Source organism: Panicum virgatum, chromosome 6K (assembly GCF_016808335.1).
Source record: "Panicum virgatum strain AP13 chromosome 6K, P.virgatum_v5, whole genome shotgun sequence".
Lineage (NCBI taxonomy): Eukaryota > Viridiplantae > Streptophyta > Magnoliopsida > Poales > Poaceae > Panicum > Panicum virgatum.
This window is the reverse complement of record NC_053141.1, coordinates 44,949,334-44,975,770: the sequence shown is the minus strand read 5'-3', so window position 1 is coordinate 44,975,770 and position 26,437 is coordinate 44,949,334. Positions and strand designations below refer to the sequence as shown.

Here is a 26,437-nt window from a genome sequence, read left to right as displayed (position 1 = left end):
AGATTTTTTCCAACCAAATTTCGTTTAAATTGAATGTGGTTCACGTGAGTTTTTTTTACCTGATTTCGTTGAGAACAAAATGCATTGTTAATACCACCGATCAATATTATCGTTCGTTCCCTACAGCACCAGTGCACAACTTCTGGTGGTTAAATTTCCAACAAAAAGAAGAAAAACTTTGGTACAGCCATGTGATTCTTTTACCTATTAGATTAGAAAAATGAAATTGCAGCGTTATCACAAGGCAATCCAAGACAGCAATTGCTCACAAAGAAACCAAAGAAGCACATGAGCATCAATCGCTGCAGCTGCTGTGAGCTTCACATCCTCACTTCGTCCGTCTGTCAGCGGATGCACCTGCCGGGCTTGGTCCAGCCGAACCCTCCCCGTCGCCGGAGCTCCGGCGGCGCCGCCGTGTAGTTCCCCCAGTCCCGGAGCACGCTCCGGAGGTCGTGCACCTTGTTGGGGAGGCCGGTGCAGCAGTTGGCGTGCATGGTGGACACCCGGCGCAGGTCGCCGCTCAGCTGGCAGAAGCCGCCGCAGTTGGCCGTGTCGAGGAACTGCATCCGCACGCCGACCTGCCCGGCCAGCGCCGCCTGCACCTTCCCCAGGATGTGCTGCTCGTTGGTCCCCGGCGGGAACTGGCGCCGCGCCGCCCGCCACCGCCGGTAGAACTCCACCGTCCGGTTCTTGGACCTGACGTACAGGAAGCCGCCGTTGGGCAGGTTGCGCAGGCTGTCCGGGTCGCCGTTGAAGTAGTCGCTGGCGATGGCGATGTCCGACGTGATCGCGATGTGCCGCATCGGGTTCCGGAACCACAGGATGTCAATGTCCTGAATGATCAGAATACCATGCATGAAAATTTTGCAGGTCCCTAACTGATCGATCGACTTGCATGCAAGGTCGATGCCTGCGTGTGTGTATATACCGTGAAGAGGAAGTTGAAGCCGAGCTCGAGGATGGTCAGCTGGAACCGGTTGCGGGTCCACATCATGTCGAGGTACTCCGGGGACATGAAGTGCTTCTCGGCGCCGAGGTCGGCGGCGGCGGCGCCGCCGTCCGGCCGGAGGAGGTAGCAGTGGCGGTGCACGGACCGGCAGGTCTGCAGCGCGCCGGGGTCGACGGCCACGATGAGGAGGTGGTCCAGCAGCCGCGCCGTGCCCTCGCCGAGCCGGAAGCTCTCGAGGAAGAGGTCCAGGAGGGAGCCCGGCGCCGCGTACGCCTGGTTGATGGACGTCACGATCACCGTGTTGTCCTCCATTGATGCGTTCTTCAGCAGCTGGGCCAGCTCTGCGTACGGTTTCGCCTGCACATTTCGCGCATGATTAGACGCACGGATTTGATTCGAAATATGAACGGATTGAGTGGCAGTGGAGTTCGAAAATCTGTGCAGCATGCCTCGTCGCACTTGAAATTGAAAAACAAACCAATAAGCCTTGCTGCGTGGACACCAGGGTTAGCATATTCTTTGGCGCCTGTTCAGTTGCCAACTTTAGCTTTAAAGGCCTTTTGGTTTCTGAATATGACAAAGCTCAAGTTGGCATTTAGCTATGCTTTTGGATTGTACAGTATGCTCCATTAGTTGCCAAAGATATATTTATGCAATGTGGTATTGGACATGAGTATATCTATGAACCTACGATAGATCCTATAAATATTATCAATTTGCCATAGACCAAATTGTATGATCTTGTTCTATTATTGGTAATTGCAAAATAGCATTAGTCAAAAGGAAAAGAAAGGGACGGGAAAAACTGCATTTCCAGTAGCAAGTTCAGGTATCAGAAAAGTTGTAGATTATTCTTTGGTTCAGAACCTCGGACCACACACCTTACTGCTGATTCAGCTCAAAAGAATTGCAGGAAAATGTACACGAACAATTTCCACTTGGGTCCTCTTGATGCTTCTCGATTCATAGACCACGCATGTGCTTCTTCCAAAAATCAAACTCTTCCCTGATGTATCCTTACTGAGCTTTTAGGATTACTAGAAAGTAGAAACTGAAATTTGAAACTACGGCGGTACGAGCCGTGCCGTTTGTCATCTTTCACTCTGAAATCTAATGAAAGAGCAGTGACGTATGCACCCTACGCTGCAATTGCAAATCCAGTATTTGCATCTTCGTTTGACAGCAAGCACACGAACAAAGGAATAAATAATCATGCGTCAGAAGACGTAGTGACCAGATCGCTAACCTCGTCCCGGGCAGCGTTCCCCCACACGGCCATCTCGGAGAACCGCCAGTTCACGTCCAGCGTCGCGCCGAGGAATACGAACGCCACCGTCAGCGCCGCGCCCAGGAAGAAGGCGATGACCGGGAGGGGCCTGTTCATGTCCCCCCTCACCTTCCAGTCCATGTTCTTGGACCTCGAGGGAGGAGAAGGGGAGACGCAGGACGACGGGTCGTCAGAGAAGATCGGCATGGTTTATATGGCAACAGGCAGCCTGCATCTATTTCTTCCTTTCTTATACTCTTTTCCTGTACTCCCCTTGGGAAAAATGGGATGGATAGTATCTACTCATGTGCTGTCCAATCCAAGGAGGAAATTAATCCTGGTTGCAGCAGGATCCTGAGCATTAACTTTCTCCCTTTTTTCTTCTTTGGAATTTTTGCTCTGAGTTGGAACTGATCAAATGCTGAAGATTTCTTCTGGAGGCCTTAGATAGGCTGCCAAATCAGAATCCGGGCTCGAGAACTTGTGATCCAGAAGGGAATGGAGAAAGTGGGATGGGACTGAGTGATGGAACGGGGAAGAATATGCTGGCCTGACGCCCAAGCAATAGGAGTTGTGCAATGCCTATGGATGAACCAAGCTTGGCGAGGTCAGTCAGATGCTCTCTGCACCCTGCAATGGTTAGGATATGTTTGAATTTATTATTAGCAGCGAAATGATTCCATCCTTGTCCGTTAACAAAGGGCATCCTAAAGATATACTCGCCTATATTTCTCTAGAGGGCATTTATAACATCTGTAACTGCCGCACCAACAGGCCAGAGCCCCCCTGGAGATGAGCGGTTTCCAATCCATGGTGTCATTTTCCACTCAATTCTGTGCTGGCCGTATTTGTCGTCGCTTACCAATCGTTGGCCGTAGTATGCCGCAGCAACCGTACATGAAAGAACTGGGTCGATGATCTCGCTCCCAAGTCCTGTCACAAATGAACCCTCACGATCAAATCCTGTCAGATGTCCGGTTCTCCGCGCACAAGCCGTCTTGCTGCCGGCACGAGGGCCTCGCCGTCCATGCCGGCAGCGATGGCCAAGAGCCACCGCTCGCTCCAGGCCGGCGGCATCACCGCCGCCGCCGCGTGCCCACTGGCTCAGTAACCTCGTTTCCCATGCGCCGTCAGGTTGGCGATGCCGTTACAACTTACAAAGCTGCTGCTGGCCCGGGCCCGGTGCGATCAGCCGCCCGAATGAACCATATGATGACACGGCCTCGCACTTTATTCTGTTGCCTGTGGTTTGTGCAGTTGCGAAGCTGCACGAGAGAGAACGTCTCGCAAAAGAAGGAATCGTTCCTTCCACCACAAACTCAAAATACATCGGTCCAGACTTGCGCCATTGCAAACAAGCGCGTATTCGCTCAATCCTATACCCAATTTCGCATCAGCTGTCCCTGAAGAGAGCAACATTTCGTGCAAATGACAGTACCAGATTGCAGACAACATTATTAGTTAATTTTTTTAAAAAAGATGAAGGTTAGCGTTGCTCGTCTAACCAGCAACACTAGGGTTTAGGGAATTGGTAATGCGAACTACGCATCACCACTTCACCAGTATATGATATAATCAGGAACAGAGAGGGGAAAAAAAGGTAAAGAAATGCATCACCACTCCAACACAACGAATACTCTGCAATTACCATTCACACTACTATCGAATTTCATTGGGAAACTCAGTTCAATCACAGCTGAGATCGCACGGCATCTGTTGGAAGCCGGGAAACAGGGTTTAGTCATACATTTCGCGGGCCTGTAACTGAGGAACAGGTCCATTCAGCCAGGAGCTTCAAAATGCAAACCAGATTCTGTTTGTCACACACGGACACACCAAGAGAATCAACAGTATTACCGAGTCATGTGATAATGGACAAGACCACACGGTTTCAGCAACTCCGGGGAAACCTTTCCACGTTTGCTTCCAGTATACCATAACCAACCAAACACCAGTATATCCGTCACGGTGATGTTAGCTCTAGCTTGAGTATCTTTTCACAATGCCAACTACAGCAGTTCCAATCCTGGATTAGTCTGTGCCGAAGTAGCGGTCCCCATACTCTCCAAGTCCAGGGATGACCCGATATTCATCGTTCAAGCCACCATCAATCTCTGAGGTTACAATCTTTAAATGAGGGAAGCGCTTGCAGACACAATGGACGCCTTCAGGGGCCTGTTTGTCAAAGAGATATGAATAAACTGACCAAAAAGAACAGGAAGATGAAGGAGTAACCAATCTACGATTCAGCAAGAGAACTTTTACCGAGATGAGATTAAGAAAAATGATCCGGTCCTCAGGAACTCCTTTCCTTATAAGAAGCTCAATAGCTTGATTAGCTGAGTTACCTGCAGAAACAGGACAAGAAACTTCAGCCAGTAGCTAAACAAAAAAGCACATATCAGTTTGTAATCCAAACAAGCATGCAAAAGAACTAATATACAATGCTAACCTGTACCAAGCACAGGATCCAAAAGCAAAACATGGCGTTCAGCAATGTCCATTGGAAGCTTATGGTATATGAGCTGAGTAAAGAAAATAAATTCGGTTTGTTCACAACACCACAAACTGAAATATTTTCATTAACTTTTCAAGGAAACTAGTATGTGCTAAGAAATCTTACTTGTTGTCCATTGTCTCCAACCCGATGTATTAGAATTTTACCTATTTTTATCCCCTTACAACAAGCACGCAGAGCATTTTCCATGCTTTCACCACTGCAGAGATATCAATTTGATGTGCACAAGAAAAGGAAAAGAAGGGTGTTAACATATTACAAGTGATTTCATTCAAACATACGGCTAGAAAAAACCAAAATGGAAATAAGGTGAAAATACGATCATATTGATCTGCAGTTTTTTAACTGTTAATAGTCACTAGTAACATACTAGGTAAAATATAGCAGAAGTTATAGTCGTGTAAACATGACTTGAGAAATCAAATTTGCAAAAGCATAGAAAATATGGAGTTTGAAACTTTGGTACATCTCAAATAGTGTCTGTAGAAAAATCCAAGAAGTGCTCATGAATGCAATTTATTGAGTGTGTGCTGATCCAGATATATTATACTGGAAAAATACAGATGATGACACCATAACACATAATAACTTATTGCATATTGAACTACCAAAATTTCTCGGAAAAACTATTCTGGGCATTACCTTCGAACAATAGACACTCCACAGAGCTTCTTGCAGAAGTCAACTCCCATGTAAACAGATCCTGGACACATGACAAATAGTCATTATACAGTAGATTGTAGATGTTCAATTTTTTATTATATCCTAAAAATATGGAACATTAGAGCAGTTATGGAAGAAATGGACAGTAGATGGAAGCAAATCTTTTAGGAATCCTTGAGCTTCCAGAAGGTTTCATTCACATGCATTCTGGGAAGAGCCAAACAAATTTCATGATGCATAGCAGGTTAAGGAATACAACCTCTCCTTTTTTCTTTGAAACCATAAGCTACTATATCTCGATACAAACTCTGGTACTTGAAGCCAAGGAAAATAAGTTCTAACAATTTTTAGGGGCAAGTACAGCATTCAACAATCACACTTAATATTTATAGGGCAAAGCATAAGAAGTAAATCTAAATCAACATAAATTCTCCTTGATCGTTTATTGCAAAAACAATCAGAAAGTCATCAACAAAACAGACATAGGATCTTAATGGTTCTGGAAAGAACGCAAATATGAATAGAAAATAGCAAATGGCATGTTCTTCAATGAAAACCCAGTTGTGCTAAAAACATGTTCCTTCCCTTTGCTGAATATTCTAATATACCATTAGGCCCTGTTTAGTTGGCAAAAAAGTTTCTACTTTATCCGTCACATCGAATCTTCGGACACATGCATGGAGCATTAAATGCAGTTGAAAAAAATAACTAATTACACAATATAACTGATTCATACGAGATGAATCTTTTAAACCTAATTAGTCCATGATTAGACATTAATTGTCAAATAACAACGAAATGTGCTACAGTACCAAAACTCAAACTTCTTCGCGAACTAAACACAGCCTGCCCATGTTGTAAGGTTATAGAGCCAATTTGAAGAAAGAACATATATATTATGCCAAATAATAACGTGTAGGCCATATTACAATAAACAAAAAAAGAAGAAAAGTTTATGAGAAAAGGATACCAATGATATACCTGTTGGTGTAACGACCTGCTTCTCTGTAAATGGCAAATGCCCAAGACCATGCTCAACTACCTAGAAGACATTTTACATACAACAAAATGTGTCAGTATATGTTAATTTACATTGAATAGCTCTCACACTGGACACTCTATTAAAAAAATTAGTAGAGATCATAAGAACTAAGAGCAATACCAGACGGATCAGCCGATCTGAGTAGAAAACAAAGTCAGGTGTTGTAATGTTCCTGTCACGAATCAGAGTATGCATTCCTCGTATCTGTTCAGATGGATCATCCAAAGCATCAAGATTTTGCAAAGCTAAGAGCATTGTAAAGCTTAAGAGGAACAGTGTTAAGTGTACCTGGAAAGTTGTGTGAACTACAAAGACATTTGGGTAGATTTTGCACAAGTCATGCTGACCAAGTTTTGTACGGATGTGTTGCACAATTAAATCAATTGCAACATGGTTATCTCCCCCTTTTGGTATGATCACATCAGCATATTTCTTGGAAGGCAGGACAAAATCATCGAAGGCAGGCTTCACAAACCTCCCATACTGATTATTTCAATGGAAACTCATATTAGAGTGCCATATTTTACACTTGCCGCAGGCATAATATCATGGACTTGCCGCAGGCATAATAGCATGGAGGTATTTGTAACATATGCAAGTAGCATCCGTTAAAAAGAAAGTAAGGCAATGATACAGTGATCAAATACCTGTTCCAGCACCGAGATAACATCTCTACCTCTTTCAACTGTATCACGCCTTATGCGTCGAGCAAGCCTAATATCAGCATCTACATGCATGCACAAAAGAACAGCAGATATGGATAAATGATCAAAGATGAATATGGATAACCAATTAAAGTTGCAATACTATTGAAGCATATATTTGTCTTTAAACAGCCACCATGGTATTGATAAGCACATATCTAACAAAGAGAAGGGCCACTAAGGTACGAACCTGTGTCAACAAAAATTTTCATGTCCATCAAATCACGAACCCTTTGGTCATGAAAAACTAAGATCCCCTCCAAAATGATGACATCTGATGCATTGACCTAACAAAAATAAATGATCAGTGATTTGAGTCATAAGAGGAGTGCAAGCAAGTTGAACCATAATTACGCGGTGGGTAGGGGTGGGGGTTGAGTGCTGAGGCCTGAGGTCTCAAGGAAGTCACTGCTATGCAAATCAAGGAAGCATGACACCATTTATTACATGTATTGTGCCGTTGTATGTTACATATGACCGACCCAAAAAGGTTCATCATTTTCTGCATCCACTACTGCTGTATCATATGTAGCTTATTTGAAAGCAAAAACTTCAAGTCTGTAGTAAATACCTACTAATAAGTTCAATGGGTTGGTGCCAATGGCTAGACTATGAAACGACAAAAACAGAAAAGTACAATAGCATTCCCGCCAAAAATAAAAAGTAAGCTTCGGTAACAGAAATTAAGTTCACTCACAATAAATAGCATGCATGAACATGCCACCAATTTTTATATCAAATTCATATTTTAGGGAAAAGCATTCTAAACAAGGTTATCCAAAATTAGATCATAAATGATACAAGGATTATTCTGTTCACATCAGTAGTTAGTTATGCAATCACTACCTTTCTAAAACTTTCAGAGCATCGCCGGTGATTCTTAAAATCATATATAGGAATATTCACAGATTGCCCACTTTTTAGGTTTCCCATGCACTCCAGAAGTTGATCTGTATCAAATGCATCTACAAAAGAAAAAGAAAAAACACAGCTGAAGCCAACTATAAATCTCTAAAAAACTAAAAGAAGCATAATTTTTCACATGGTTGCATATCAAGTACCAGGGTGATCAAAGTTGTAGTCTTGCACGTGCTCAGACTGTTCCTCAGTTAAACCGCGGTAGAATGAATCCTGCAAGAAATTACAGCCCAGGGTGAATTGTAATGGATGTCAGAATCCTCTGAAACAATGCTTCTATGATTGGGTACTATTTAGAGTATATATAAGTGTGCCTACTGTAACCATTAACCAACTTGTAGTTTGTTATCTCTTGATGAAACTAATGCCAGGTTTTCATCAAATGATAACTGTCAGCCTGCCTCATTATGCTTTGAAACTTGGAAGCACACAGATCAACATTCAAGAAATAGGACAAGATGATTGAATGCAGATTAAACAGTGTGCACTGTTTCTCGAAGTGGTATTTTTAAAGCTTTGTCAACATGTAATCTAAACAACCATTCAAGCAAATGCATACTTGTGAATCATGTACTAATGTATAAATGTTTAAATGGACTCATGCTACCTTACGAAAATAAGCAGCTGCTCACATTGAAATTTGTGTTACAAGTTTTAATAAAGCAACATGTCGCCTACTTACCTTAAAGAAACTGAGATACTGTATGCTATTTAGGAAACAGCCAATAGACTTCCACACTTAACAGAAATGCCATGTTAGTTCTACAGGCACACCAGTTTTTGACCAGCATCAGCTGATGTTCTGTGCAGTCACTTCCTAGTGAGTAGTGACAAAGCATCTCACCATTTCATGCTTGCGTTCGCATAACAGAATTATGGCCATTCCAAAACAACATTATCCAGAAGTTAAAAGCACCTTGTACCCTGTGCCCTGGTTTACTACTGAACTCTGTTCAACAACTATGAAGATGCAATGAGATGCTTTAACAGTCATACAAGCTTAGTCCAAGTTAATATGGAAATCTATAAGTTGAGTAAGACTAACTCAACAGGTAATCTAGCCATAGTCTATTCAAATCCCCAAACCGTGAGCATCATAACACGCTGCAGTTCTGTATGGAAGAGGCAATTTACAGCACTGACCACTGACAGAGTAAATGATTTCAAAATGTCGCATCCAAACTAATGTTCTCTGCACAGTTACCTCCCTAGCGAGTGAGAAATCAACACTCTACCGTTTCAAAATAAACATTATCCACAAGTTAAAAGGCCTAGTAAGATGCTTCTTGCTTTACCGTTAAATCTATTTTTTAGAACCTATGAAGATATGATATGAGACATTTTAGAAGTCGGACAAGCCTACTCCAGCACTCCCAAGTTATACATGAAAATCTATATGTCGATAAGTGTAAAGTAACAAATAATCTATCCGTAATCTATCTAATTCCCCAAACGAATAGCATTCAAACGCACCAACAACTGCAATCCTATATGGAAGAAGCAATTTGCAGCATCGACAAAGTAAACAATATCCAAATCTGCAACCAAACCTACGATTTGGTAAAGCATTCATAACACACTTAAATGACTGGAGTTCGCAACACAAACGCATTGATAGCGCAGCCACAGTAAATAGAACCAATTAACCAAAGAGGAACAAGCTCAGAACACACACAAAAAAAAACATATACTACTCCGAGTCCGAGGAGCAGGAGAAACCGCACCTGGTTGACCAGCACGACGCGGTGGTCGTGGAGCTGCTGGATGATCATGTCGCACACCGTCGTCTTCCCCGACGCCGTCCCTCCTGACACACCTTCAAGACCACCAGCCAAAAACATCCCCCACAAACCAAAATTCAAAAATCAAAACCACAGCACGGCAAGCGGAAAATTCCAAGCGCGAGAGAGATAAGCCAAATCGGCGGGCCGCGGCAGCCGCGAGACGATTCCGGTACCTATCACGAAGGGCTGCCTGGTCCCGTCCTCCTTGGGGGGCGCGACCCCTCTGGCGGCGTCGGCCGTGCCGTTGGCGGAGGGAAAGGAGGTGGGGGACGGGAGCGAGGAGGATGAGAGGCGGCGCGAGTCGAGGCGGAGCCCGCTGAAGTGGGGCCCCACCGCGGAGTCCATCACGTCCTCCGTCTTCCCTCCGGCGGCCGCCGCCGTCGCCGGCGCGCTGAGCTGGCGATCGCTTCGGGGCTCGGAGGTTTTGACACGGGGAGGAGGTGGGGTTTGGGTGGGGGAAGGTGGTGGGGGAGGGGGGCGGATGCGTGGAGACGGTTTATGTAGACCGGCTCGGGCCACCGGGGTGCCTTTTCCACGTGGTGCTGGAAGGATTGGTGCAGGGGCGGAGGGCCAGTGGGGCAGCGGAGTTTTCTCTGGAATTTTTTTTGGAGCATTTCGCTGTAGAGTAAGGAATATGAAAGGTAGATTCTTGGGTTCCTGGCTTTGAAGCTGCTGGTCCAATTTGGTTGTCCTGTTTAGTTCGTGAAAATATTTGGGTTTTGATACTGTAGTACTTTTATTATTATTTGATAATTAATGTTTAATTATGAACTAATTGCGTTTAAAAGATTCATCTCGTGCTAATCAGTTAGACTGTGTAATTAGTTATTTTTTTCAACTATATTTAATGCTTCATACATGTGTCCGAACATTCGATGTGATGAATACTGTAGAAATTTTTTTGAGAACTAAACATGTCAATTTGCATGCCGCAAACTGCAAGATTCCTTTCTCTTGAGTCTTGGCCATGCATATTTGTGGACCAGCTGATCCAGTCTTGCTGTCGCTGGCTACATTACATGGACATTGATGTGCTAGGGACAGTTTCAGATACTTCCATCTGCTCCTGGCTCCTGCAAGCAATACCCACATGCTCTCCGTTTAGCCATCTCTCACTGACAAGTGGAGCATAGGGCGGTGCATGTGAAGATGGTAGCAAAACTGAAATCCAACGGGGTTAGTGATTGGACGAGCTTTCCCCATCGCCTCCTTTGGAGAAAGGAGGGTGAAAATAATAGGGTGCTAAAAATGTTTTTTCTAGTGACCACGCCTGAGTGTGTTTTTCATTAAGAGGAGAGTGCCAAAAAAATGTTGCAACAAGAGTATGCATTAGCGCTTAATATAACAACCACAAACCTAGAAGATCAAATTACACGGCAGCTGGAGTGGTATTTTGAATCCTCGAGGGTCACACACTAGGTTTTAATAGCATGTTAATGGCACATTGAAGTTCCTTTGGGAGGAGGGGATCAGATCCCAATGAATAAATAATGACTTGAGCCTCTTGGCAGTTGGCACAACAATGACATGCTATTTCCAAGCCTCGGCGTTGAGATCCTGAGGATAAGATCAAGGAAATAAAAAAACAATCAAACATCGTGCAATTGTACGCGCAATGTGCTTTACAAATAAATATAAGAGAAACAACCGGGAGTCTGTGACCTAATCAGATCACAGATCAGGCCAATGCACGACTGGACGACAAGTGAATAGTTTAGACTGGTGCAAGAGACTGGCACATAAGTTCGTAATAGTTTATAGTGCTTGAAGAGACTGGCACGTAAGTCCCATTACTTAATCGACTAAGCAAGACTCTTCATCATCCAACAATCATCAAGCCATTAAAAAAGCACATGTTGGAAGAAAACTTATTAGGAAGGTGATTTGGGCTGAGACGACCCATTTTAGAAAGGTGAAACCCAGTAACTCAGCGGGCCGAGCTTGACTTTTGGGTTGGGGGACTTCGTGGACCAACAAGCTTGACTTGGGCCGAAAATTGTTTTTCAGAAGGTGGGCCTAAACTTGGGGCAAAACGAAACCAGATCGCTTCGGTTGCATTTTTCGGCCCATACGGCGCCATGTGTCTCTCATCCAACTGTGGAGCGCGTGGGCCGTGGGGAAATGGTCGTACTACTACTAGTAGAAATATTGGCGCTAACGCCGGCGGTTTTTTCTTTTTTATATTTTTTAAAAATTAAAATTTCAAAAATATATGTCCGTTTTGAAATATTTCAAAAATATACCCCGGTCGCCCTCCCATAGGGCGACAGGCTCAAAGTGTAATTTTTTTTCTTCAAATTTGCAACGAAGTCCCTGGAGAAAAAAAAGGGGGGGCGACCAGGAACTTTTTTTCCAGGGACCTATTTTGAGCTATTCGAGCAAATATTCGTCATCATCGTCGGCAAGATCTCGGCCACTAACTCCTACCGCACGTAACTTGTCCTTCATTAAATCACGGGAAAAAATCGCAAAAACTTCCCTTATTTCACGAGCATTATGGAACCCACAAACATAATAAGTTCACATCAATAATATATATAGAAACAAATGACAAGTAACCTACCACAATCATAAACATCGGATACAAATAAGCGGTCCACAGCTATCTCATTACAAATAAACATCAGATACATCTAACCACCTCTAGGGCGTCGGACCCTCTTAGCCCTCTGCTGGGCACGGACATGGCCCTCGGAGTAGGTGAGAACATCCGGAGACCTCACCTGTCGCTCAGGACGCGCAAGGGGCTGCGGTGTTTGCTGCTGAGAGATCCCAAGTGGTGCTCCTCCTAGCTGTGAATACCCCAAGACATCGGGGTCACCTTGCGCGGCAGGCTCTTCTGGACTCAAGCTGTCGAAGTCGTCTAAGGTGAAGGTCTCGTTATCTGGTCGAAAGGAGGAAGAAGAAGGTCCGGCGCCCGCATCGGGGTAGAATCCTAAGCAAAAAATGTGGATGTTAGCGTACGCTCGTATCTTTTGTCATGCCATGTAGAAACCGAAATACGAAATATAAACTAACCTGTGTAGGCCGGTATCTGTGGCCCCGGTACCATCCCTGGATACGGTCCGCCAACTGGTGCTGTCCCTCTAAACATTCCAGTATGGCCGAACGCAGTTGCTGGATCGTATCCTGTATGTGATATTAGTAAATATGTAGGAACACTTGATGTAATTTTAAAGAGATATGTACGTTACATGCACTTGGGAAGAACTGCGACGTCGGCCCGTGCATGGTCGACGGACACGGGAACGACGACGAGGCCTGAGACGACCCGTGGCTGTCTTCGTACTGCACACGGCTTCCGAAGTTGTGCACTACCTGACGCAACTGATCACGCTGCCTCGACCATGCCTCTGTCTGCTCAAACTGGGTCATTGGGGATCCGGCACGTACCCTCGTCAAGTAAGTCGAGCAGTCCGTCTCCATCATGTTGCAAAGGCGAAGCTGCATCAATTCATTAAAGGTACAGTTATAAACACATGAATTATCTTATAAATATGATTATATATATATGCAAATATGATCAAGAGACTCACCGCGCCAGCTAGTGCCTCCACGTGGTGCCGGCCATAGCCATCCTGAGGCCTCGCCTGGTGTGGCTGCGGGTGAGTGTCAACAAAAACCAGACGAGCCCGAGTCCGGGGTAAGTACCAGGTGAGGTAAGCCCTAAAGGAGCTGTCTGTGTGTGGTCCTGTTGGATGGACCAAGAGCTCGTCTGCCTGTTCCCATTGGTCCACCCACGGCTGGATCTTGGTGAGCCAATCATCAGAGCACGGCAAGCCACTCCTTGACAACCTACAAAGTGGACCACGAAGAATCGTTAGATTCGACACGAATGTATGAGCCAAGTTCATTCATAATTACCTGTGGTCCTGGCGACTGACACGCTCCAACGCGGTGGGCACCGGAAACTCCTGGCGCTGCCCAAACTGTCTCCTAACTCTCCAGGGGCAATATGCCTCAACCGCGATGTCATAAACCAGGACGGCGGAAGTAAGCCACAGGCTCGCATTCGCGGAGCAGTGCGAAGACAGGCCTGCTGGTGCACGGGTAGCCACAGCCTCTGGGCTGTAAGGCTCCCAGATAACGTCCTCGGGCGTCAGCATGTCGAGCTCCGAATAAGTAAAATTAAAATTGCGCTAATACATCATGTAACAATGAATAACAAAATTAGATTTGTTGCGAACGTACCTAACGCCAGATCCAGATAGTTCCCATAGTGGGCCTCTCGTCCTCCTCGTCACCGTACATGCCTCCGTGGTAAGGCTCGTGGCTGACAAAGGGCCGACCAACGGCTAGCCTCTCGTACGACCAAAGCTGTAGCAGTAGTGGGCACCCTGACAGGATAGCGTTCACATGTGTCTTCATGCAGCCGTCACAGAGTCCACGGTAAGTGGCTGCAAGTACCGCCTCACCCCAGCTGTAGGGCGGTACGTCCTCGTCCCCATCCGCAATCTCCCGTGCATACGGAAGGAGAATCCTATCGACCGAGTTGCCATGAGTGTTGTTGAACATGATGTAACCAAACAACCAAAGTAGGTACGCCTCCAGCGATCTGGTCACACTGTACTCGTCGGCATCCGCAGCCAACAGGGCAGGCTGCATAAACAATTAAGATTAATGGTTTCAACTATCAATGGAACATGTGAATTGTAACAATTAAATTTATATATGGAATGAATACGTACTGTAAACTGTAGGAACCAGGTCTTCGAAGGACCTGCTGCTCGCGGGTGCGGGTTGATCGGACCTGCTTCTTCCACGCGGTCAACCAGGGCAAAACGGGCCTCCAGCTCATCCTTCCATGAGGCCGCCACCACACGTGGACCTACAGCCTCCCCGATGATAGGGAGGCCGAGGAGGTAGGCCACGTCCTGCAGCGTAGGAGTCATCTCCCCACACGGGAGGTGGAACGTGTGTGTCTCCGGCCTCCATCTGTCAACGAGCGCCGTCAGGAGGGATCAGTCGAGCTGAATAGGCCCAACCTCGACAAGACGGCTCAGAGTCAGTAGGCCGGCCTCACGTAACCTGCAAAAAAACAAAAAATGTCGAAACAAAGAAATAGTGGCGAATACATAAGTGATAAACAATAATATTTCATTACATACCGGTCACACCAATCGTGGTGTATAGAGATCGCCTCGCCGGGTGGACGAGGACGTAGCACCTCTAGGGCTCGGTGCTCAACAGCTGCAAAGTAAGACCTGTGGCTCGAGTCGATCACTGGGTCTAGCAAGGAGTCCATCTCCATACCTGCATTAAAAAATATATGAGAACACATAGGTAAATATATATTTCATACAAACTGGACGCGTAATATTTATACATTACAGATATGTTCGATACAAACTCCACGCACGATTACTATATATTATAGATAGGTTCGATACAAACTCCACGCACGATATTTATACATTACAGATATGTTCCATACAAACTGAACGTACGATTACTACATATTACAAATAATGAAATACAATTGTGGATCATGACACCGAATGCCTTCCACGAGCAATTCTCGCCGATGCTCGTCTGAACGTAGGAGGTGCTCCATCTCTGTGATTTCCGGAAGGACCGACGTCAGCAGCATCGTGAAGTGCATTATGAGGACACTTCTTGTAGTTGTGACTCAATGATCCACATTGGCTGCAACGTTTTTGTGCCTTGCTTGCTTCTGACTCGTCCATACCATTCCGAATACGACGTGTCTGACGGCGGCCTTTGCCTTTCTTAGTGCCTGGATCAGGAATAAACATCTTATTCTCATTATCCTGAGTGAAAGGCCCCACAATTCCAATCCCGTATACCTCATGTCCCCATGTGGATACAGCTGCTTCCTTGCTGAAGTACGGTGAAACAAATAGTCCTGGCTGTAACGCAGACTCTGCACATGCCGCAATGAGATGGGAGCATGGCATATGCAATAACTTAGGCTTCATGCAGGAGCAGAAGGCTTTGCCATCAACTGTAATCAGACTCTCCTGTACCACTCTATCTCTACGGATACCACGACCACTTCTATCCTTACATATAACCTCAAATCTATGCTCCATTGTACCTGTGGATATGACGCGGTGCAGTTTGGCCTTTTCAATCTTCTCTTGCATATATTGTGTCACTCTTTTGCAAAACTGAATTTGGGGGTTGCTGATGTTTATGCTTGCAGCCGTGTAACGCTCTCTGAAATACTTCATGCACCCATACATGATGAACTCAACAATTCCCACAAGTGGAAATACACGACAAGAACGCATAACCATATTGAAACACTCTGCATGGTTCGTTGTCTGAATACCATACCGTATTCCGTTGGTATCATAAAGGAATGACCATTTCTCCTTAGGTGCACCTCGAATCCAGTGTGAAAATGGCTTCTCAATTGAATTCCTAGCCTCTGCAGCCTGACTCGTGCCTGCTCCTGATGCCCTTACCTTCACTAGCTCTGCAGTCAACTGATCAAGCATCTGCCATAATGCATTGAATTTTCTCTGTTGATTTTGGGTGCACAACCTCTTAAACAGGTTCTTAAGATCCTTGTTCTTGAAGTGTTCATAGAAGTTTGCACCCATATGCCTAATGCACCACCTGTTTTGGACATCAGGCCATAATGGAGGCGTTGTCACAGTTCCACGTTGCAATTTCAGTATTGATTGCAGGATACCTGCATGCCTATCACTAATGAGGCACACATCTGGACGTGCAGCAACAATATGAATCTTCACTCGTTCAAGGAACCAATACCAACTATCTATGTTCTCGTTCTCAACAAATGCAAATGCGAGCGGAACAATTTGGTTGTTGCAATCTACACCGATTGCGGTGAGTATCTGACCTTTATACCTTCCAGTCAAAAATGTGCCATCAATGCAGATCACCGGAAGACAAAACTGAAATGCTCTAACACAAGCACCTATGCAAAAGAAGGCTCGTTGCATAATTCTTTGTCCCCTAGTCACGGCTGGTATAAGGTATGTGTCATAAAAGCTTCCAGAATTTCTAGCAGCAACTTGGGATAACATACGAGGTGGGTTATCATATGATGCCTCGTATGTGCCGAACCGCATCTCGAACACCCTTTGTTTAGCCCGCCATGCCTTCAAATAACTGATGGTGTACTGGTAAGTCTGCTCAATGTGTCGAACAATCATTTTTGGCTCATAATTTAGGTTGTCCATAATAAACCCATACATTTGCTTTGCAACAAAGTCGCATGATATATTGCGATGCGAGGGAAGAACTTCTGACAGCAAACAAGCGTGCTCTGTGACAATGGAACATTTCCAGTTTGACTTCCATTTTCCCTTGAATGCATGTACTCGCCATGGACATCCAGAATTCACACACTTCACCTCATATTCTTTACTGCCAGACTTTACGACTCTGAATTCTCGTTTCAATGAGATTGCCCATAGTCTCACAGCATCTTTTACGGCTTCAATGTTTGGATATGTTGCACCTTGCACTACCTCATTCCCTCTGTACTCTCACTCCTGATTTCGTACATCTTCTGCGACATGACTGTCAAAACCATGCTCTTTCCACTCTTTTGGTAATGAGTACTGCTCGTCATCAGATGAGTCCTCATATTCTTCCATCTCTATTGCGGTTTGGTCTTCTGCCTCCATCTCGTCCACAATGTTATGTATCCTCTCTCCCTCATCAGCAAGGCCCTGTGGTCCCATGTTTTGGTTCTCTGTCTCTTCTGACTCATGTTGGATACTCGAAGTTCCTTGATCTGCACAATGTTGGATTTCAACATAATTGGTCTCTCTTCGAATACTCGGAGTTCCTTGATCTGCACAATGTTGGATTTCATTTTGTGTCTTCTCCCGGATTTGAACAAGAATGGCCAGAGGCCACCCACGCTCTAGAGCTGCTTGCATGTACTTCTGTCAGTCATCAGTGCTGTGTATCATCATTAATTTCCATAATTCACTTTCTACCTCCCAATTAACAAGAGACTGGACAGTGATCACATGTGTCAACGGATCAACATGGAACCCACGCTGCAGCCACTTACATATGGAACCAAAACTCCTTTCCAGAGGTTTATCTATGCCGCTAGATGTGCGCTTAAAGATAGAAAGATCTACTCCATTTGGCCCATACATAACATTGTATTCACCATAAAATATTTGAAACTGCATCTTGCTCGACATATCTGTATATCACATAATACTTATCGAGTTATACTCTTTACTTCACTACCTTATTCAATAATCCGTAAAAACTAAGTATGAAATTCAACTACAACGTATAAGTATTCATAACTACGTGATGACACTCAAATTCTATACTGCATATGCCAAATTCTATTCTAAATCAAAATTAATTTATAAACACGTCTCTAATAGTACTGCAATTCTAATAATAAATGCATAGAACAAATTTTCTAAACTAATTTACTACTACGTAACTACAAACTAAAATATCATTAAACTCCTACTTAAATAGTTCTACTATAGCACTAATTAAATTAAATTACTCACCCCTACTTAAATTACTCATATTTAAATACGTAGTACTTAAATATAACAATATTTAAACTAAATACACTAACATGCAGATCACAAGTGCTGAATCCGGCAGGGCTTCGCCGCTTTCCTTCTCCTCACTTCTCTCTTTTTTTCTGGATTTTTGGTGGAATTTTCGGGCTCAAATGAGGAGAGAAGGAGAGGGCTGGCCCTTTTATAGGGGGGACACCCCCGGTCACCCGCGGGGGGGGGGGGGGGGGGCGACAGGCCCCCTGCCGCGCCTGTGGGCCGGGCCCAGCGACGGTCGCCCGTGGGCTGGGCGACAGGCCCCTGTCGCCCCCCAACGGGCGACAGGGCCTTTTTTTTCAGGGACCTCATTGCGAATTTGAAAAAAAAATTACACTTAAGGCCTGTCGCCCTATGGGGGGGCGACCGGGGTATATATTTGAAATATTTCAAAACGGACATATATTTTTGAAATTTTAATTTTTAAAAAATATAAAAAAAACGCCTAACGCCGCGCCTGCAGTTAAAGTGCGTGTATATGGTTGTGTAGCATGTGAGGGCTCATTTGCTATAACATAGAATGTGCCGGACATAGCAGTAAGTAGACTGACAGTAAGTAGACTGCCATGATGGACAACTCTAATTTGTACTATGGAAAATAAATGTGGTAGTTCTTTGTTCGTTATAGCAGGTGACCTCGTCAAACTTAATAGATGGTGACATTTAACATAAATAAATACTGCAAATGATCGTTTTCGTACATTCTTGATCTAAAGCAAGAAAAAAGGTATATGCAGCAAATTATCTTGAAGCAAGAACTCTATGCCTCCGATTAGCAAAACACAACATATAAAGAAAAAAGCCTGCAGCAAATGTGAGATTTTTCTGAGATATCCTAAGTAGGAATTATAACACTTTGTAATAACAACAAAATCAATTAAACTAACCACAAACATATTCTGGAAATATATCACACTCCAAAAAATGATAGTCATTTAATTTTGTCCAAGTGATACATCGAATCATGAATTACCTTTGATGAACCTGCAACAATGCACATGCAAACTTGTAATATACAAAACTAATGGAACTGAGTCAAATAAATAAGCAAGGATCAAACTATTGTTAGATGAACTTTTCAGTAGTATGCTAGAGAATGACTCAAGCCGGGCTGGGCAGAGGATAGACTCATTCATACTAAGTACACCACACAGTGGATGTAGGGTATTACGCTCCGGCGGCCCGAACCACTCTAAATCCGTGTGTTCTTGCGTTCTTGCCCCTGAGCTAGATCAGCCTAATAGCTTGGCACTTTCCCGAGTACTCCCCCTCGGGGAATAGGCGGGTGCGTTCCGCCACCTGGCTGTGGGTACCCCCAAAAGCACACGACATTTGGCGCCGTCCGTGGGGAGGGTGCAAGCGTTGGCTAGATCTCCAGGCTTCTGAGGCTGAGCTCATCCTCTGCAACGGCGACGAGAAGATGAAGAGAGGCATGGCGGCACCTACGCCGCATGCCACAGCACCGAGACGACGATGCCCTCGGTGCGGCGGCGCACGGCAGCGGCGCCTGCTGTGCGTTGCCACTGCGACACCTCAGAGCCGGCGTGGCGGCGCGCAGTGGAAACAAACATTGTGCGTTACCCTACAATACCTCTGCGTCGGCTCAAGGTTTTCTCTCAAGCAACCACCAGGGTTCCCCTGCGGCAGCATGGCATTGGCTCAAGGCTTTCTCTCAATATGAAGCCTGGAGCCGACCGCTGTGGCCCTGGGGAAGTTGACCGTCGTCTCCTCTCTCGCCAGGACCGAGTCTCTCTCGGTGCTGCTGCAGACAGGACCCCGCCACCAGGCGCGGGGGCCTAACGCCAGCACCAAGGTCGAGCCAGCGAACGACCGCCCTTCTCCACGCTCTGTGCTCATCCAAACGAGCACCCAGCTCGTGACGAACGGTCATCGGGCTGGCTTCCGACGACAGACGGAGACGGCTGGGCCACTCCAATTCAAAGCCAAAGAATTTGTCCCCATGTTATCTGAGAATGGGACAATTCTTGTGCTGGGAAGAGCCCTGCGAGCTCCCGAGGTGATGCTGGATGATGGTGTACAAGCACACCCAGGACGCCTTCGCCTCCGACGATCATGAAGAACCCCCAAGGTGGATGTTCCACTTCGGCCGGGAAGTGCATGCCTTACGAATGACAGCTGTAGGTTACTCCTAGATAGGGTAGAGAGAGTTTCTCCTTTGTAATAATGTGGTGCCTATGTGTGGTCCAGAGCGGTAGAGGTCCGTCCTTGTAAACCCGACCTCTGGCTTCATCGCACAAACAGGCGACACCAGCAAGTGGTCCAGAGCGGTAGAGGTCCGCCCTCGTAATCCCGAGCTCTGATGTACACCACAATAACCACAATAAAGGAGAATTGCTTTCTCAGTCTTATCTGAACTTTACCTTGATTACACTTATCCGTTTTGGTTTAACTGTGTCTTACTCCCAAATGGAGTCTTTTCTTTAGTTACTAACGATCCAAGTTGAGCTGCTGGCTTATGGTCAGATGGGGACACCCCTTCTAGCTAGAAGGCAGTTCGAACCCCTAGGGACCTGCTCAGGAGAAGTGGTGCTTGTATCCTGGGGTAGAGAAGCTCCGCGTAGCTTAGCCTGGTAATGTACCCTATGCCTACGTACTTCACTGCCCTGTTACGAGTCCCCTGGTATCTGAGGCTGCTGTCCCTAGAGGTCCCGAGTTCCTTTCTAGTATAAGTCCTGGTTTCCTACACCTTGCTGCAAGGTCCGGTGGCGTAATTCATGGGATTGTCAGCAACGACTCAAGTCCACTCCGGTGGTCCGCTCCGGCGGAGACCGCCCGCCACGGTCGCTCAAAAGTTCACTCCGGTGGCCCGCTCTGGCGGAGACCGTTCGCCACGGTCGACAAAAGTCCACTCCGGTGGCCCACTCCGGCGGAGACCGCTCGCCACGGTCGACTCAAGTCCACTCCGGTGGCCCGCTCCGGCGGAGACCGCTCGCCACGGTCGACAAAAGTCCACTCCGGTGGCCCACTCCGGCGGAGACCGCTCGCCACTGTCGACTCAAGTCCATTCCGGTGGCCCGCTCCGGCAGAGACCGCTCGCCACGGTCGACAAAAGTCCACTCCGGTGGCCCGCTCCGGCGGAGACCGCTCGCCACAGTCGACTCAAGTCCACTCCGGCAGCCCGCTCTGGCGGAGACCGCCCGCCACGATCGCCACTGACAGGTCCAGGGAAGTGATTCTCGCTCCCTGAGCGGTCCGAGGTCCGTGTAGCCGCTTGGCTTGGTTCCATACCCCAAGCCTACATCTTCGCCGCCCTAAGGAAAGTGCTCTAGTACCTGAAACTGGCAACAGGTATTCCTGCCTCCAAGGGGTCCGGAGCACCTGCTCTCGACATGAGCACGCCGACACAGCCAAGTTACGTGGAAACACATCACGATAGTGGCCCCACCCGCGGGTTTGTACCTCTCCCGAGGTGGGCCCGGGGGCCACTGTCGGTACCCCAGGACTGGGGTACCCCCTCTTGCTGTGTCTAGGCAAGAGTCTCGTAGTTATCCTTAACTACGCCCTGACGGCCGAGCAGCCAGACCCCTGTGGACCGGAGCCCTACTCTCTCGGCAAACGGCCCCGGACCCGCTCCCCGCTTGGGGAGGGTCCGGTGACGCCACGTGTCCCGGAGGAGGTAGCCCTCAGCTAAAACAGCTGGGGGCCCCGGACCTCCCAGGGAGTACCGATGACCCCCGCCGGGTCCGGTACCCCCATATACTATCCTGACCCCTCAGCAGGGAGGAACCGACACCCTGCCTGGGGCTGGTCCGGAGCCGCCACGTGTCCATAGGTACGGGCACGCGCGCGGGCCGCGTGTCTTCCACTGGAAGATTCGCCTACCTACCGCATTCAGTGCAGTAGGAGGAAGTGCGCTCTGCCACAGCAGAGCCCGAGGCGGCTTTTGCTAGGTTGCACTATTGGTCGCGTGTTACCAAGGCGCGCAGAGCAGTCGCTGGCGCCGCCCACGCCACGCGCGTTAGTCTGTTACGCCAGTTAGACACGACAGCTCGGCAACGGAGTATCATAACGCCTACGCGGTAGACCCAACAGTCTACGTCGCAACCTACACTGCCTCAACGGGCGCCTCGCCGATGGGACAAGTGAAGACTCCCTTCGGTCAGAGAGTCTACAGTGCAATGAAGCGTATCCGGAAAGAGATTCTCGACCACTGTAGCACCATTAGTGTCTTTTTTATAGTAAAATATACCTCCTTGTTGAGCCCATCTGTCGGGGTCCAACACCTGTGTACGTGTCCTCCTTGCACTATAAAAGGGGGACGCCTGCTAGAGAATGACTCAAGCCGGGCTGGGCAGAGGATAGACTCATTCATACTAAGTACACCACACAATATATGTAGGGTATTACTCTCCGGCGGCCCGAACCACTCTAAATCCGTGTGTTCTTGCGTTCTTGCCCCTGAGCTAGATCAACCTAATAGCTTGGCACTTTCCGAGTACTCTCCCTCGGGGATTAGGCGGGTGCGTTCCGCCACCCGGCTGTGGGTACCCCAAAAGCCCACGACAAATTCCATTATAATCATTAAACATAGCTCCTCTCATGTGAAAAGACATTGAAGATGTGACCACATCTTTGCAAGCATTAAAGCCTAGGTTAAGACAAATAAGACGAAATAAAAGCTTATTTATGTTCAAGATGATATTCCAAGAAATTATAATTTGCCAAAACAGAAACTTTCATAGACCTCTCATGTGACTAAAGCAAGATATGGTGGGTCTTAAACTCAATGTTATGATAGGCTATTTGCGCCAAAAGCGGTTACATCTAGATCAAAACTGGTCATATTTGGTATCTCACAAAATTGTATGCACTTCCTTCAGGTATGCACATCACATTTACTCTTTGTGACATAGAAAAAAGAGAGTAGAATCATCAATGCAATTTGATAAAACATAAGGTACAGGTATGCAACTTAATAAATACAGGAAGGTGAATAAAATGTTCAAGAGCTACATATTTGTACTAACAACTTTATCTATTTTTGAATAAACTACCATCGCTAACATAAGTACACACAAATAATGGGCAAATATCATTTAGTGTCATAGCAGGAAGAAAAGTAGACATAAAGTGACAGAATGGAAATAATAGGCAAATGGAAGGGCCTTCTCTATTCCTTCAAGGTTTGCAAGAGACTGTACGAATGCTATTGGAATGACATAAAAGAAGTTAAGGAAGAAGAATGCACATCAATTATCAACCTCCTGATGGTGAGGGAAATAAATGGGATTGATAGATTATTCCAGTAAACATCACGAGGTTCTGGAGCCCATTCAGTCAACCAGACTGTTGGATTGCTAGTATGTTTGGTCTGAGCACAGACTGATGCACCCCAACGGGAGCGAAATGAAACAAATGCTGCTGGCACAACTGAATTTGGATCCTTCATGACGTTTTTACGCTCTTCAGCTTCCTGTGCATCGAGAAGAATCAAAATCTAATGCAGCAATGATAAAATAATCACATCAGCAGATGTGGATGGGGATGGAGCTCCAGCTCGATTGATCCAGACATCAAAGATCGGATGGGACCCCAAGCAAGAACCTGATGCAGCAAGGTGATTAGGTTGTACTGCAGCCACTGGTCGCGATGGGGATGAGGGCCACCAGGTGACGGCTGACCGGAGGCCACCCGCCATCGCCGCGCCCTGCGGGAGGGGGCCTCCACGGCCGCCGCCGCCGTGGCCCCGTGCGGGAGGGCACGGATCCGGCCAACCACCGCCGGAGGGAGCTCGGGAGGGAGGGAGGGAGTGGGGAGGACGGCGAGGTGCCGGGGTCGAGGGAGCCGAGGAAGACGGCGAGGAGGAGCCGCCGCGGCCGCCGGTCCGCCCCGCCGCGGGCTCGCATGCCATCTCCGCTGCCGGTCTCGCCGACGCAGGCCGCGCCGCCGCGCAGGCCGCGCCGCGCCGCCGCGCAGGCCGCCGCGATGGAGAGGCGCGCGGAGCAGCGCTAGGAAGCACCGAGCGTGGCGCGGCGAAGCCCGGAGGCGGAGCGCTCGGGTGGCGAGGCCGCCACCGAGGCAGGAAGCTCCGCCGCCGGGGGGCATGGGCGCGGCGCCGCGAGATCCACCTGGAAAGCGAGCCGCGAGATACACCTAGGAGGCGAGCCGCGGGGGGGGGGGGGGGCAGGGGCGGGCGCCGCAAGCTGTCGCCGATGAGGGATCCGGTCGCCGCTGTGGTCGCCGGCGAGGGAGGGGAGGGAGGAGGTGCGCCGGTGATGGAGGGAGGGAGGCGCAGCGCCGACCGACGCGCTCGAGATGGTCGGGGAGTGCCAGCGCCTGGTGTCTTCGATTTGGTGAAGAGGCAAGGACGTCACCCTTGGACTCATTGCGAGGAAGCGGCGGCCGCTTGACCTGTCCTGCGCGTAAAGCGAACGCGAACTGTCTCGGTTTCATGGCGACACATCCGTGCCTCCGTGCGGTACAATTTTTTTACATGAGTCACACGCGGTGCAGTATGAGCGGGCAACAGCTGAGAGGCCTCGGAAGACCTCCTTTTGGTTCAGCGATGTAGGTTTAAGATACTACTACACTTTCTGCTCCCTTAAAAAAAAAAACTACTACACCTTCTCAAAAAAAAAACACTCTCCGCTTCAACGTCAGAGAACTCAGAAGCAAAGCCTATCTCAGCTAAAAAAAACAGACTGCCGAATCACCAGTTAGTGACCAAATGCGAGGGAACGGACGTTAGAGGAACCGTTTCCAAGATCAGAGCTCTTTAAAAGAGTAGCACTCTAGCAGCTGACAGTTGCTACTCCAATGTCAAAAGGAGGCCATCGAGCACATCGACGTTTGTCATCTGCAAGATGTCAAGAATCTTTGCCTTTTCCAGCTTGCTTCAGAAGAGCAACCAGCAGGCTCCTACGTGATCGTTCGGGATAAGCCGTCAAATGGAGCATCATTCTTTTCATTCGTTCATTCCCCTGCCGGCTTGGGAATTAGAATTGATGGCCTCGAACGATTCAGTGTGTCAGGCTTCCAAGGGATCAGCCACGTTGCTTGCACTCAACTGCTTGGCGCTGCTGCACGATATGAGTATGACCTCTCAGCTCTGCTCCCATGTCCTACGGTTGGTAATGGGCTAATGGCTGCCATTCCATACTGACGATAGCTTGCTTCCTCCAATGGAAGTCTGAACTCTGAACAGAAGTTCAGTCAGCTTCAGAAAAAAACTGGCAATGATCTTGATCTCCATGGGGAAAGACGAACAGATTAAAGCGATGGCAGACATGTGAAGGACCACCTGTTGACGGAAGACCAGAGGTGTATGCATTGCGGCAGAATCTATCTTCTATCTATTATATAAATATTTGAGTGTTAGAAGAAGCCACCACATTCGTCGAGAGAGGCTAGAAATTCTCATATTAATCTAAAAAAGAGAAGAATTTGGACATTTGGATTTTATGAAGATCTAACGACTTAGATTAATCAAAGAGTCCATGCCAAATACAATCAAAGATATTTAGTTATTGTAAAAAAGAGTATGCATATATTAAATATAGAAAAGAAAAGAATGTAAGATTAATACAAAGAGTCCATGCCAAATATGATCAAAGATATTTAGTTATTGTAAAAAAGAGTATGCATATATTAAATATAGAAAAAGAAAATAAATTAAGATTAATTCAAAGAATCAACGCTGAAGACGATCAAAGATATTAAATTATTGTAAAAAAAATAGTATGCATATATTAAATATAGAAAATTAAAATAATATAAGCGTAATATGATCAATATATCTCTTTACTAATTTCTCATCTGTTCTTTTCAAAAAAAAGAGAAACAACAACAACCAGTCGTACTAATAAAAATAGAAAATCAGGGCTTCATTTTTTTCTTTTTATAAGGAAATAGTAGAGAGGAAAATGTCCCACCTTTAACTAATTCAATTGGCCGAATTGACCAGATCAAAACTACAACAAATTTATAGAGGGTGCAAATCATAAAAAATAGAAGGGAAGGGAGAGAGGTTAAGGCTATCTAATTTCATGCATTAGGTTTAATTTGGACATCAATACAAAATCATGTTTCTTG

At 46.6% G+C, this 26,437-nt stretch overlaps 3 protein-coding genes across 6 annotated transcripts; all 3 read right to left on the bottom strand.

Annotated features, from left to right (window-relative positions):
* Positions 1-71: 71 nt before the first annotated feature.
* On the bottom strand, positions 72-2,824 carry LOC120712956 (uncharacterized protein At1g28695-like). Its single transcript, XM_039998905.1, has 3 exons — positions 2,196-2,824; positions 929-1,306; positions 72-833 (listed from the first exon to the last, which is right to left on the bottom strand). Exons 1-3 carry the CDS (start codon positions 2,421-2,423, stop codon positions 345-347), a joined length of 1,095 nt encoding a protein of 364 aa, XP_039854839.1. The 5' UTR covers positions 2,424-2,824; the 3' UTR covers positions 72-344.
* A 1,026-nt stretch (positions 2,825-3,850) lies between these two features.
* On the bottom strand, positions 3,851-10,435 carry LOC120712955 (uridine kinase-like protein 2, chloroplastic). 2 transcript variants are annotated; one of them, XM_039998904.1, is made up of 14 exons: positions 10,019-10,435; positions 9,786-9,877; positions 8,205-8,274; positions 7,990-8,108; positions 7,334-7,430; positions 7,087-7,166; positions 6,728-6,922; positions 6,560-6,643; positions 6,379-6,439; positions 5,377-5,437; positions 4,840-4,933; positions 4,669-4,741; positions 4,482-4,564; positions 3,851-4,391 (listed from the first exon to the last, which is right to left on the bottom strand). In XM_039998904.1, the coding sequence occupies exons 1-14, from the start codon at positions 10,188-10,190 to the stop codon at positions 4,248-4,250; spliced, it is 1,425 nt and encodes a 474-aa protein (XP_039854838.1). In that variant the 5' UTR covers positions 10,191-10,435; the 3' UTR covers positions 3,851-4,247. The 2 variants fall into 2 exon arrangements, with proteins under 2 accessions (XP_039854838.1, XP_039854837.1); XM_039998903.1 differs by having other exon boundaries at positions 9,786-9,905; positions 10,019-10,141.
* Positions 10,436-19,017: 8,582 nt separating this feature from the next.
* On the bottom strand, positions 19,018-24,829 carry LOC120712954 (dapper homolog 3-like). 3 transcript variants are annotated; one of them, XR_005691096.1, is made up of 4 exons: positions 23,951-24,829; positions 23,608-23,819; positions 19,273-19,369; positions 19,018-19,188 (listed from the first exon to the last, which is right to left on the bottom strand). XR_005691096.1 is itself a non-coding variant. In XM_039998902.1 (3 exons), the coding sequence occupies exons 1-3, from the start codon at positions 24,449-24,451 to the stop codon at positions 19,348-19,350; spliced, it is 735 nt and encodes a 244-aa protein (XP_039854836.1). In that variant the 5' UTR covers positions 24,452-24,829; the 3' UTR covers positions 19,018-19,347. The 3 variants fall into 3 exon arrangements, 2 of the variants coding, with proteins under 2 accessions (XP_039854836.1, XP_039854834.1); XM_039998902.1 differs by having other exon boundaries at positions 19,018-19,369; XM_039998900.1 differs by lacking the exons at positions 19,018-19,188; positions 19,273-19,369 and having other exon boundaries at positions 23,265-23,819; positions 23,951-24,826.
* Between the last annotated feature and the right edge of the window lie 1,608 nt (positions 24,830-26,437).